This window comes from Neoarius graeffei, chromosome 1 (genome assembly GCF_027579695.1).
Source record: "Neoarius graeffei isolate fNeoGra1 chromosome 1, fNeoGra1.pri, whole genome shotgun sequence".
Classification (NCBI taxonomy): Eukaryota; Metazoa; Chordata; class Actinopteri; order Siluriformes; family Ariidae; genus Neoarius; species Neoarius graeffei.
Window position 1 is genome coordinate 51296792 of NC_083569.1, and position 13890 is coordinate 51310681.

Below are 13890 nucleotides of genomic sequence, written 5' to 3' on the forward strand. Positions count from 1 at the left end.
ATTAAACAGTTTAATTGTTTTGAGATTGTTGGAAAGAAAGTAAATCAAAATGCCATGTTGCCACCACTAAAGTACTGGAGTTCAGTTCTTACAGCACAAGAATGTAGTGAAGAAAGTACTGAAGAATGTACTCGAGATCTTTATTGTTTGTACTCATAATGGGATTGAAACTTTAAAATGGAAAATAAAGTACAAAGAAAAGTATTTTCTTTATCAATCTGAGGAACTGACATTACAGACAAAATTTACTTTGAGACATTCCTGAAATTCCTGTATAATCTCCAACACTCTGCCTGACTACAAGCTTTTCAATTCAAATAAATCCTTGAGATGACCAAGGTGTCAGGATTTGGTTGAAAGCCCAAGAACAAGTAACATTAGCTCTGTCACTTCTTTCTTGTGAATAAAACTTTAGTGACCATGTTTAAAGACAGATATGCATTTGACTTTGGTAATCAGTTGTTTTGATCAGCTGGGTCTGGATTAGTGTTTGATGGCCGCACGGTCTTCTCATAACTTGCCACTTGTGGTGTAAATGGTGTACATGGATCCTCCACAAAAGGGTTTGTTAATGAGTCAGACATGTGATGTGAGATGATGGAGATAGGAGGCCTAAACTGGATGTCCGCTGTTGGAATATCATGGTTGCCTGGCCAATCACTGAGCGCTAGCTCATCACGACCTTCTTCTTTTAGTGTAGCTGCTGTAGACCCAACAAAGAGATGCACCAAGGCCTGCACTTGCTGCAGCTGCCAGAAGCTCTCCATAACGGCCAGCAAGACAACAAGCCCGAGTACCAAGTAACCTGAAGAGAAGATGCGTTTTAACCAAATGATTTGAGTTGCGTATGTTATATAGGGTTTTGAAGATGTCTACATTAGGATGTTAATCATTATACAAGGTGGTCTACATTTGTGCAAACAATTAATCGTGGTACATAAAGATCTAAATAAAATTGTCGTTGAACATAAGCACTTATGTATATCTAAAAGTCTTCCTTTGTTACATAATTGGACTATTTGTTCCAGTGGTATTCCACATCTGTACTAATGCAGATATCCTTCAAAAACCAAGTGGGTTATTGTATATCATGAATTACAGTGGTGCTTGAAAGTTTGTGAACCCTTTAGAATTTTCTATATTTCTGCATAAATATGACCTAAAACATCATCAGATTTTCACACAAATCCTAAAAGTAGATAAAGAGAACCCATTTAAACAAATGAGACACAAATATTATACTTGGTCATTTATTTATTGAGGAAAATGATCCAATATTACATATCTGTGAGTGGCAAAAGTATGTGAACCTTTGCTTTCAGTATCTGGTGTGACCCCCTTGTGCAGCAATAAATGCAACTAAACGTTTCCGGTAACTGTTGATCAGTCCTGCACACCGGCTTGGAGGAATTTTAGCCCATTCCTCCGTACAGAACAGCTTCAAGTCTGGGATGTTGGTGGGTTTCCTCACATGAACTGCTCGCTTCAGGTCCTTCCACAACATTTCCATTGGATTAAGGTCAGGACTTTGACTTGGCCATTCCAAAACATTAACTTTATTCTTCTTTAACCATTCTTTGGTAGAACGACTTGTGTGCTTAGGGTCGTTGTCTTGCTGCATGACCCACCTTCTCTTGAGATTCAGTTCATGGACAGATGTCCTGACATTTTCCTTTAGAATTCACTGGTATAATTCACAATTCATTGTTCCATCAATGATGGCAAGCCGTCCTGGCCCAGATGCAGCAAAACAGGCCCAAACCATGATACTACCACCACCATGTTTCACAGATGGGATAAGGTTCTTATGCTGGAATGCAGTGGTTTCCTTTCTCCAAACATAACACATCATTTAAACCAGAAAGTTCTATTTTGGTCTCATCCATCCACAAAACATTTTTCCAATAGCCTTCTGGCTTGTCCACATGATCTTTAGCAAACTGCAGATGAGCAGCAATGTTCTTTTTGGGAGAGCAGTGGCTTTCTCCTTGCAACCCTGCCATGCACACCATTGTTGTTCAGTGTTCTCCTGATGGTGGACTCGTGAACATGAACATTAGCCAATGTGGGAGAGGCCTTCAGTTGCTTAGAAGTTACCCTGGAGTCCTTTGTGACCTCGCTGACTATTACACGCCTTGCTCTTGGAGTGATCTTTGTTGGTCGACCACTCCTGGGGAGGGTAACAATGGTCTTGAATTTCCTCCATTTGTACACAATCTGTCTGACTGTGGATTGGTGGAGTTCAAACTCTTTAGAGATGGTTTTGTAATTTTTTCCAGCCTGATGAGCATCAACAACGCTTTTTCTGAGGTCCTCAGAAATCTCCTTTGTTTGTGTCATGATACACTTCCACAAACATGTGTTGTGAAGATCAGACTTTGATAGATCCCTGTTCTTTAAATAAAAGGGTGCCCACTCACACCTGATTGTCATCCCATTGATTGAAAACAACTGACTCTAATTTCACCTTCAAATTCACTGCTAATCCTAGAGGTTCACATACTTTTGCCACTCACGGATATGTAATATTGGATCATTTTCCTCACTCAATAAATGACCAAGTGTAATATTTTTGTCTCATTTGTTTAACTGGGTTCTCTTTATCTACTTTTAGGACTTGTGTGAAAATCTGATGATGTTTTAGGTCATATTTATGCAGAAATATAGAAAATTCTAAAGGGTTCACAAACTTTCAAGCACCACTGTACATTGCTGAAATTTGGACTGCATGAGGGATTCCCACTATCTAAAAACAGACAATAGGCTAAAGATATACACAAACTAAGTCCAATGCTGAAGTAACTAAGTAAATTCTTCCCTAAAGCAGTAAACATTCATTAACAGAAAGGCTTGTTCTGTGTCTACAAATCAGACCCTGGCAATATAATTTGGGTGTCAGGAAATAAAACAGGGTAAAATGAGGTCTTATTTGACAAGGGTTGGAATAAACCATAGTTACTGAACAATATCCTTCCTAGACTTACAGGAAGTGGCGAATTCCAGTGCTTGCCGCGCAGCCCGACTGTGTGTCTGTCCAGGCAGATAATCTCCCAACCCAATGGTACTGAGTGAAATGAAGCAAAAATAGAATGACTCTAGAAAGCTCCAGTCTTTCTCCAACAGACAGAGACTGACAGCAGGAAGCAGGAAGAACAGAGTTGCTGTGCACACTGCTAATATTCCACAGTAAATTAGGGCAGCCTTGTTGTGAGACAGACCCCAGTAGATGTGAAGGTGATGTATGGGAACATGACTCAATCTGGGCACCAGAGTATGGGTGATGCAGGAGAGCAGCAGGAATGTGAGAGGAATACCGAAGACACAGTAAAGCATACAAAACACCCGGCCCTCATCTGACAGTGGAACAGTGGTGCCATAACCTGTACATGAACAACAGAACTGTTAATAAATGCTTGTATTGGTTTTAAGTGCTAAGAATGAAAGTTTTTAGACAACAAACAAACACACACACACACACACACACACACACACATATCTCATCTCATTATCTCTAGATGCTTTATCCTGTTCTACAGGGTCGCAGGCAAGCTGGAGCCTATCCCAGCTGACTACGGGTGAAAGGCGGGGTACACCCTGGACAAGTCGCCAGGTCATCACAGGGCTGACACATAGACACAGACAACTGTTCTCACTCACATTCACACCTACAGTCAATTTAGAGTCACCAGTTAACCTAACCTGCATGTCTTTGGACTGTGGGGGAAACCGGAGCACCCGGAGGAAACCCACGCGGACACGGGGAGAACATGCAAACTCCACACAGAAAGGCCCTCGCCGGCCACGGGGCTCGAACCCAGACCTTCTTGCTGTGAGGCAACAGCGCTAACCACTACACCACCGTGCCGCCCCACATATATATATCCTCACAGCAAGAAGGTTCCAGGTTGACGTGGGGCGGCCTTGGGCTGAGGTGCCCTTGAGCAAGGTACCTAACCCCTGACTGCTCCCCGGGCACTTTGGTGTGGCTGCCCACTGCTCTGAGTGTGTGCGTGTGTTCACTGATTCAGATGGGTTAAATGCAGAGAATGAATTTCACTGTGCTTGAAGTGTGCATGTGACGAATAAAGGTTTCTTTTTCTTTCTTCTTTCTTATATATTAGTATTACGCTAAAATAAGTTGAGTCATGAATTATTATAATAGTCCACATTTGAAGGGGAAATTATTTGATTATTCATAAAGTGATATACTGAAAGAGTTCTGAGTTGTCAGTTGCATAATAGTGTTAAAACCAGAAAAAAAGCATCCTCACAACTCATTACATATTAAACACATTCCAAAGTGATTCTGGTCACTGAGGGAAAACAGGATGTGCTTCCTCACCACACACCACCAAGATGAAGACAAATGACTTCCACTGAGCTTTCTGTTTTAAGTGCCTATTAAATATAAACAATAAATGACACAAATTTAAGGGTTGAGTACTCTGAGCTATGGCTGCGGTGCTGAAAATACTATTGCTTCCCACAGATATTGTTTTGCACCTACCTCCAATGTAATACATTTCAACAGCTGGATATTAAATGCATGTGACAAAGTGCTAGTGAAAATATATCACTTATATATGTTTCACAGTGTAAGTGAAAGTATAACACCTAAAAGTAACAAGTACTGTAAGAGTGTAACAATGGTGTTTAAAAATGGTATAAATACTTGACACAAATCGTTCTTTTCCACCAGGATGGCTCCAGTGTGGAGCCAGTTTTGCCTTGGTGCCTTTTGAGAACTGGCCCACATTTCAACAGATTTAAGACCAGAACGTTATGTAGTGGAAGTTGGGGTTATTTCCGTTGAAATGTTACCAGGGTAACTTTTGCAAGAAAAAGTCTTGGTGGATAGAACCCATCTGCTTTGCTTGCTTTTTATAAATTTTACTTTTAAAGTCATTACATCCTGCATTTGAATGTTGCCTGTGTGCAGCGATTTCTGATTACACTCAGGTTTTATCAAAATGGGCGATGATTTCCTTGCAGTAGCACTTCCCAGAGCAACTGACATCAGTAGTTCCATCTTTGGGACCAGCAGTTTTGTGGTGCCATGTCAGTGCTAGCTTTTTTGGCATTGGCACCAGTCTTTTTCCTGTCGAAAAGCATGGAACCAGTTCTAGTTTAGGTACCATGCCAGTAGAAAAGGGCTATGTGGACTGTTTCACAATCAGGGTATACTTTTTGGGTCCACAATAGTCCAAAAATCAAACCTCAGATTTTTGTGCTTCTCTGCTGCCTAAACTTAGCTTTTGAGATGGAAATGACCTGCGCAGAATTTTAGAGCTATAGGTCATATACTGGGCATGTTACTTGTGGTAAGATGGCGGCATATAGTATATTTCTAAAACTGACCACCTTTCTGATAGTCCACAAGGTATACAAAGTGAAAAACTGTTGATATGTACGCGATTTTAAGTACAAATCTTCAAATACTGTGCAACAATACTCTGTTGTTGTACAGTAAAAAAAAAAAAAGGAGCAGAACTTGAAACAGAGACGAGACACATTTGCAGCAGAACTTCACGTGATTGAAATGTCTCATCTCATCTCATTATCTCTAGCCGCTTTATCCTGTTCTACAGGGTCGCAGGCAAGCTGGAGCCTATCCCAGCTGACTACGGGCGAAAGGCAGGGTACACCCTGGACAAGTCGCCAGGTCATCACAGGGCTGACACATAGACACAGACAACCATTCACACCTACGGTCAATTTAGAGTCACCAGTTAACCTAACCTGCATGTCTTTGGACTGTGGGGGAAACCGGAGCACCCGGAGGAAACCCACACGGACACGAGGAGAACATGCAAACTCCGCACAGAAAGGCCCTCGCCGGCCACGGAGCTCGAACCCGGACCTTCTTGCTGTGAGGCGACAGCGCTAACCACTACACCACCGTGCTGCCCTGATTGAAATGTGAGTCTGTCAAAAAGTGTCCTCTCTGGAAAACCGCAAGGATCGTCCCCACTTCAGTTGTTACTGCAGTTACCACCATGTACAAACTACACTTGGATTTTACTGGTTAAATTCAGAATTACATTTTTAGCACTAACTAGGTTTTACTTTGGGATGTATACTTTCATTCACAATATAAAGATACAGTTGAACGATATTTAATTTTCATTATTGTGAATGAAAGTATACATCCCAAAGTAAACCTAATTTGTGCTGAAAACTGCAATTCTCAATTTAACCAGTAAAATCTAAGTTTAGAGTTACACTTGTAGAATTAAATGAAATGACCACAAGGTCGGATTTGACTCATCTCCTCTAGCCGCTTTATCCTGTCCTACAGGGTCGCAGGCAAGCTGGAGCCTATCCCAGCTGACTACGGGCGAAAGGCGGGGTACACCCTGGACAAGTCGCCAGGTCATCACAGGGCTGACACATAGACACAGACAACCATTCACACTCACATTCACACCTACGGTCAATTTAGAGTCACCAGTTAACCTAACCTGCATGTCTTTGGACTGTGGGGGAAACCGGAGCACCCGGAGGAAACCCACGCGGACACAGGGAGAACATGCAAACTCCGCACAGAAAGGCCCTCGCCGGCCACGGGGCTTGAACCCGGACCTTCTTGCTGTGAGGCGACAGCGATAACCACTACACCACCGTGCCGCCCCGGATTTGACTCTTACAAACATATTTATAAGAACTTATAAGAGATATTACTGCTGTAGGCAGGGCTGGTGTGTCCCTGTAGCATAATGTATAAGAAACTCCAGCATATACAGTACTGTGCAAAAGTCTTAGCCCCCCCCCACACACACACTTTTTTCATACAAAACTGTTATAGATTTCTATTTTCTGACTTCTATATTATTGAGTCAGTAGAAAAACATTTTAGAGTCCAAACATTTGTTTCCCAGCACAAAATTAAATGTTACAAAAAACAAAAAGTTTGTATCTGAGCAGCATATTACACAAAAGAGCACTTTTCAGATTATAAAAGAAAATATAATGAAGGCTGCTGGGTTTTGGTGCAAAATGAAGACGCGAGTGAGACAGTCAAAGTGTCCAGAAGAACTGTGGCTGCTTCTGTAAGATGCTCCATAAAACCTACAGCTCACTTCCTTATAAAACTGCACTCTCTGTACCTGAGAGAGATTTTTTTTTTTACAAAGCAAAGGGTCGTCTCACACCATATATTAACTTTGTTTCATTTATTATGGCTTACTGCTGTTTATAGCATTTTTGTCATGTTGAAACATTTCATTTCTTGTTAAGCTGTTTTTCATTTACAGCATTTCTTTACATGTGCCTAAGACTTTTGCGCAGTACTGTATATACTGGACCTAGTTGCAGGAGTTAGTAGTTATTATTCAAAAAGGCAACCAATATTGTGAAACAGTCCATATATCCTTGACTTATCCAATCCACCTGAAGAAAAGGTTTGCTAAGCTTACACCGAGTGCGGGGCATGAGGACCTGGAGGAGACTACTGCTGCTTTAAGGCTTTTGTTTAACTCCTAACCGCTGGGGTGGTGAGAAACACCTGGGTACTTTTTTGTGCTTGTGCACACACCTTCAGCAAAGTCACCATGTGACAGTATGGCATAGTATTTGGTATAAATACCGTCGTCATATGACCATCAATCCTTTTGTTCTTTTCGCCTCAGACACATGTAGTTCCAGGTCTCCTGTTCTCCACATCTGGGGTTAGACTGCTATTGTCTCCTGTTACTTCTAATATGTCTGTACAGCTGTGCTGCGTTTACTTACTTTTGTTTATTTTGAAGAAGTCATCTTTGTGTTTAATGCAAACTATGCAGAGAAAGAGCTAATCTTGATCAAATTGCCATTGTGTCCACACTTTTTACTGGAATTGTATATACTGTAGGCAGTTCCTCCTGCTTAACCTGTTTGTTTAGCACCATCTACACATATTTTGGATCTTATTTTTGATTTTACCTTTCCCAATTTAGGAAGTGTATATAACAGTGGATTTTGCAGTAAGAGAGGCTCTCATAGGGTTTAATGTAATTTGAACTGCATCAAATACAGTGGTATGCAAAAGTTTGGGCACCCTTACTGAAAATGTCTCATCTCTAGCCGCTTTATCCTGTTCGACAGGGTCGCAGGCAAGCTGGAGCCTATCCCAGCTGACTACGGGCGAAAGGTGGGGTACACCCTGGACAAGTCGCCAGGTCATCACAGGGCTGACACATAGAACCATTCACACCTACGGTCAATTTAGAGTCACCAGTTAACCTAACCTGCATGTCTTTGGACTGTGGGGGAAACCGGAGCACCCGGAGGAAACCCATGCGGAGAACATGCAAACTCCACACAGAAAGGCCCTCGCCGGCCACGGGGCTCGAACCCGGACCTTCTTGCTGTGGGGCGACAGCACTAACCACTACACCACCGTGCCGCCCTGAAAATATCTGTTACTGTGAATAGTTAAGTGAGCAAAAGATGAACTGATCACCGAAAGGTAAAGACGACATTTCTTTTCAGCGTTTTCTGCAAGATTTGTGTATTATTTTTGTTTTGTACAATTGGAGAGTGAAAAAAGAAAAGAAACACCATGCGAAAGTTTGGGCACCCCAATACATTTGAGTTCTCAGGTAACTTTTACCAAGGTTCCAGACCTTAATTAGCTTATTGAGCTGTGGCTTGTTCAAATTCTTTGTTAGGAAAGGTCAGATGATGCAGATTTCAAAGCTGTATAAAAATTCTCTGGCTCTTCAAATTTGTCCCTAAAACCAACAGCCATGGGCTCCTCTAAGCAACTCCCTCGCATTCTGAATAATAAAATAATTGATGCTCACAAAGCAGGAGAAGGCTACAAGAACGTAGCAAAGTGTTTTCAGGTAGCTGTTTCCTCAGACTGTAATGTTATTAAGAAATGGCAGTTAACAGAAACAGTGGAGATCAAGGTGAGGTCTGGAAGATGAAGAAAACTTTCTGGAAGAACTGCTCGTTGGATTGCTAGAAAGGCAAATAAAAACCCCTGTTTGACTTCAAAAGACCTTCAGAAATATTTAGCAGACCCTGGAGTGGTGGTGCACTGTTCTACTATGCAGCGACACCTGAACAAATATGACCTTCATGGGAGAGTCATCAGAAGAAAACCTTTCCTGCGTCCTAGCCACAAAATTCAGCGTCTGAAGTTTGAAAACGAACATCTGAATAAGCCTGATGCATTTTGGAAACAAGTCCTGCGGACTGATGAAATTAAAATAGAACTTTTGGGCCACAATGTGCAAAGGTATGTTTGGAGAAAAAAGGGTGCCAAATTCCAGGAAAAGAACACCTCTCCAACTCTGAAGCATGGGTGTGGATCGATCATGCTTTGGGGTTGTGCTGCAGCCAGTGGCACGGCACATTTCACTGGTCGAGAGAAGCATGGATTCGAATAAATACCAGCAAATTCTGGAAGCAAACATCACACCATCTGTAAAAAAGCTGAAGTTAAAAAGAGGATGGGTCCTACAATAAGATGATCCAAAATACACCTCAAAATCTATAATGGAATACCTCAAGAGGCACAAGCTGAAGGTTTTGCCCTGGCCCTCACAGTCCCCTGACCTAAACATCATTGAAAATCTGTGGATAGATCTCAAAAGAGCAGTGCGTGCAAGACAGCCCAAGAAACTTGTAGAACTGGAAGCCTTTTGCCAGGATGAATGTGTGAAAATCCCCCAGGTAAGAACTGAAAGATTATTAGCTGGCTACAAAAAGTGTTTACAAGCTGTGATACTTGCCAAAGGGGGTGGTACTAGGTACTAACCATGCAAGGTGCCCAAACTTTTGCTTCCAGCCCTTTTCCTTTTTTGTCATTTTGAAAATGTAAAAGATGAAAATAAAAAATTGTTTTTGCTAAAAATAAAGGGAATGAGTCATCTTTAACTTTATGCCTTTTGGAGATCATTTCATCTTCAACTTCACAGTAACAGCAATTTTGACTAGGGGTGCCCAAACTTTTGCATACCACTGTATTAAAGATATATACATGTGTATGTTAGTGGAAGCTCTAGTAGCTTACAATATTGGCTTAAATGTAATCATTCTTGGCATGAGCTCATTTTATATATATATATACACATACATATACATACATACACACACACACACATATACACACACATACACAACTAGAACTTTAAGCCTGCTTCAATTAATTAAAGAAAAAAAAATTGTTACAACAAGGTTTCAAGAAATGATGAGGTACCTGAAAATAATGTGTCGATAAATGAAATTATAAAGCCATAATTGAGATTAGTTTTGTAGTCTGTGGCTCACCTGTAGTCGTCAGAAAAGTTATGACGAAAAACAGTGATGAAGTGAAGTCGAAATTATACTCTTCACTACCAGCCTTTACAGTTACCCCACGTTTTCCAGCAAAGAGAACCTTCCTCAGTAAATGATCCAAACTACTTTCTTTCACACACTGGTTGTTCTCGAAAAACCTCACCCGAAGTTCATGTACTTCAGCAACAAGCGAGTTCTGCTCAGGTTGCTCAAGCACCATGAAAATAACTGCACCAATAATCATGTAGAAGAGGTAACAGAGAAGCAAAAAGGTGAAAGCGTAATTTCGGCAAAAAGTCAGCACAGGATCTGCATTTTGAGCCATAATCCGACCCGATCAAGAACAGGCTTAGTACTGCTCTGTTCTGAATGTAACCAAATCCAGTCTAAAGCTCTCAGCAAGGTGCTGAATATTTCATGAACTAACCCAGCAGCATACAGAAGATCAGGATTGCCTGATAGAGTCTGTTCCCTCAGCTGTAACATGTTCTCAACAATCTTAAAATCTCTATCTAAATGTAAATAAATAAATGGGGAAAAAAAAAAACCCTCTACATTAGACTTGATGCTGTATATCCAATATAAAATGTGAGAAGAATTCCTGAACTAGATTAAACTACACTTATAGAAAGAGTTGTGCAAAGTTCTGAAATGTTATGCTGTATAGCTCTACAACAAAAGAACATTAAAGGATTCTAGATTTTATCATTTCAGCGTTTTTACAATAATGGTGCACCTTGATGTAGAGCAGAAAAGGGAAAGAAAAGACAAAAATAGAAAGCCTCCCAATGTGCTTGGGTTTATTTTACAATATTTCCACTTACATGATAGAACATCCTGAAAGACAAATCAACAAAAATGTATTTCACACACAAACAACTAGTGGTATTAGATCACAGATGTGTACTGAAGGGGGACGAGTCTGTGGTCAGCCTAAGAACAGTTCTACAGATGCACTTTCTAAATCAAGTGCTTTAAAGAGTTCAAGGAGAAAAGAAGTCCATGAGGAAACTAAGGTGGCAGGCTCTACAGCACAAGCAACCATCCCAGTGTGCCTTAAAACGGCAGATACAGTGAATAATGAGAGCACGTCCAGCGTCTCACTGGTTTGCTCACTCTCCCAATGACTGGTAGTTTGTGGGCATAGGCCCGTGGAGGAAGGGAGTTGGCGGATGGAGTTGGAGTGAAGCTCGTCTGGAAACGTCTTCCCTGGCATCGCCGGCCCATCTGTCGCCCACCAATCAAAAAGGAGAAGGCTGGAGGCCCCACCTGGGAAGGCAGGAAGCGAGCTTTTGGGAAGATGTCCCTTGATTGGTTAGCAGAACGCCCCGGACGGGAGGAGGACCTGGAACGAGGGACTGCAGAGGAGGACGACGATCGAGCCAGAGACCTGCATGTCAAAAGTAAAGAGAGCATTTGATCCCCTCCCAGACTTCTTGACTCCTTTAATAATGTCTCAAAAATGTAGAGGACCCGACCCCCCCAGGGCCCCTGTACCCCACTTTAAGATCTAGTGTATAGAAAAACAGGAAACATCTCACCAACATATCAAGCAACAGCTCAAACTGTATAAAAATTTAGATTCAATGTTATGATATGGTCCCATTTGCTAGACCTCGGCCTGTACATACCTCCCAGATGCAGTACCACCCAGGGTTGGTGGTACAGTCTCAGTACGTGGGCTTCCATCTGGTCTTGGGCTGAGGTTCATGTTGGCAGTCAGCTGCGGCATCTTGCGTGTGCTCTCCATGCTGCCTGCGCCACTCCCTGACTCTTTCCTGGCATCAGAAGGTTGCACTGGGGCTGCAGGTGGTGCACTGCCTAATGCTGGCCCAGTGCTAAAACGCACAGCCAAACTGTCTCCAAAGAAGGAGTAGAGCTCACAGTACATGGCAGGCAGGGAGACAGGGGTCCACTCCTCCCACTGGCATCCTGCTCCAGCTGCCTGCAAGTGGCTTGCAATACCCAGAGGGGCTTCAGAGATGGGTTCAGGAGGGGGACTGAGGCCTGGTGAACTCTCTCTAAAGCACATCCCTCCACCAGCAGAACTCTGAAAAGTACCAGAAGCCCCTTCTGCAGTCAGACTCACAGCTTTCATTTTTAGCAGACGCTCCACCGCCACCTGGAGGACAGGAAGAGAATGGTACAATTTCAAAAGAGGCAGACAAGTATGAGTTTAAAGTGCATATCACGGGTAAATTCAGGAGCAAGATCAATGTAATTCTCCTATTTTATATTAAACTTTGGTCAAATATCTGTCACATTTTGCATTCTCTGCAATTTTTGTTTACCTTGCACAATACCAGAAAAATTCAGTTGAAATCAAGCCATTTGAGGCGAATTGGTCCGCCTCTGAAAAAACTTGGCATTTGAATTTCCCGGCAAACACTGATTTTCATGACGTCATCTGCAGGACACCTTCTGAATCCTACATCAGCGCTGGTTTGTTTATGAGAAAACGACCTGGTGGTTTTCTGCAAATTTCTTCAACATTATCACGTAATTATTAAAATGGTTAACAGATGTAAATCACAGGAGGGTGTAGCAACACCAATCTTGATGGGATTAGTACTCATTGTTTCCCAAAAGACCAGACAATGAGAGAGAAATGGGAGTGCTTGGTCTACACAGGCTGTGCACTGAAACCGCGCAAAGCTTGCACAGCCTGCTGGCGCTTCTGCAGATAACGTCACAAACCTGGCTCCAGACTCCCTTGGGATTTTTCCAGACGCATTTTATTTTTTTCTGCTGTAGACATATGGCCTTGTGCAAAATTACCCTTCTGGATGAGTGTGTAAAGGGACACACTTTCATATTTAAAAAAAAAACAAAAAACAAAAAACCACTAAATTGGTCCAGAATATGCACTTTAAGTCATTACAAGTTACACTCAAACACTATTAAAGGTCCCATGGCATGGTGGTTTGTTGATGCTTTAAACGGGCTCGTGGAGGTTTCCGGATGTTATATCCGCAGCCTTTCTCGAAATGAACCCTCGGCACGTAGATATAGCCTCCTGGGAGAAAGCCCCATTTCAGCGCTTTTCCCAGTGCGTCGTTTTGCTAATGAGAAGCAGGAGGCAGGGAAGGGTAGAGGGTGGGGGCGGGTCTTATTAATATTCATGACATGTAAACGTGTTACCTCTGATTGGCTAACAGCACTGTGACGCTACCTCCAGTGGGTCAGAACAAGCGGATGTGGGTGTCTTACTGTGGCGAGAGAGAAGGAACAAACCGCGAAGGGAAAAATACCGCGCGCTGACGTCATTAAGGTGCGACGCGAGGAAATAAAATAAATTCAACAAATGTTTGGGTTTTTACTGAACAAACAAACAAAATGAACGAGTGACTTAAAAAAAAGAATGTGGGTGTCTTTGTAAAAATTGTTTTGATTGGCTATTATAACAGAGCATGCTGCATGCTTTTTGGTTTTGTAGCGCAGAGTACCTGGCTAACTGCAGGAAGCGGTTAGCTGCACAGCTAATGTAGCCATTGCAAGGCTAACGTGGCACCGATTTTAAAACACAGCAAAACGACTTAACAGTTACACACTTACTTGTTCGGTGTTTGTGGCTGATGCGGCAGGGATGCTTGGTACGGACCCAGGCTTCAGTGACAGTTGATG

At 42.2% G+C, this 13890-nt stretch overlaps 2 protein-coding genes across 2 annotated transcripts in view; both read right to left on the reverse strand.

The window, feature by feature from the left end:
* Window positions 1-455: 455 nt before the first annotated feature.
* Window positions 456-10591, reverse strand: kcnk7 (potassium channel, subfamily K, member 7). Its single transcript, XM_060923601.1, has 3 exons — window positions 10258-10591; window positions 2985-3380; window positions 456-805 (listed from the first exon to the last, which is right to left on the reverse strand). Exons 1-3 carry the CDS (start codon window positions 10589-10591, stop codon window positions 456-458), a joined length of 1080 nt encoding a protein of 359 aa, XP_060779584.1.
* Window positions 10592-11040: 449 nt separating this feature from the next.
* Window positions 11041-13890, reverse strand: part of taf6l (TAF6-like RNA polymerase II, p300/CBP-associated factor (PCAF)-associated factor) — a 28578-nt gene continuing 25728 nt past the window's right edge. The window contains exons 10-11 of the mRNA XM_060933847.1: window positions 11898-12388; window positions 11041-11656 (exon numbers count right to left, since the gene is read on the reverse strand). Coding sequence (XP_060789830.1) covers window positions 11323-11656; window positions 11898-12388 — 825 coding nt within the window. The 3' untranslated portion in view covers window positions 11041-11322. The remainder of the gene's footprint in view (window positions 11657-11897; window positions 12389-13890) is intronic.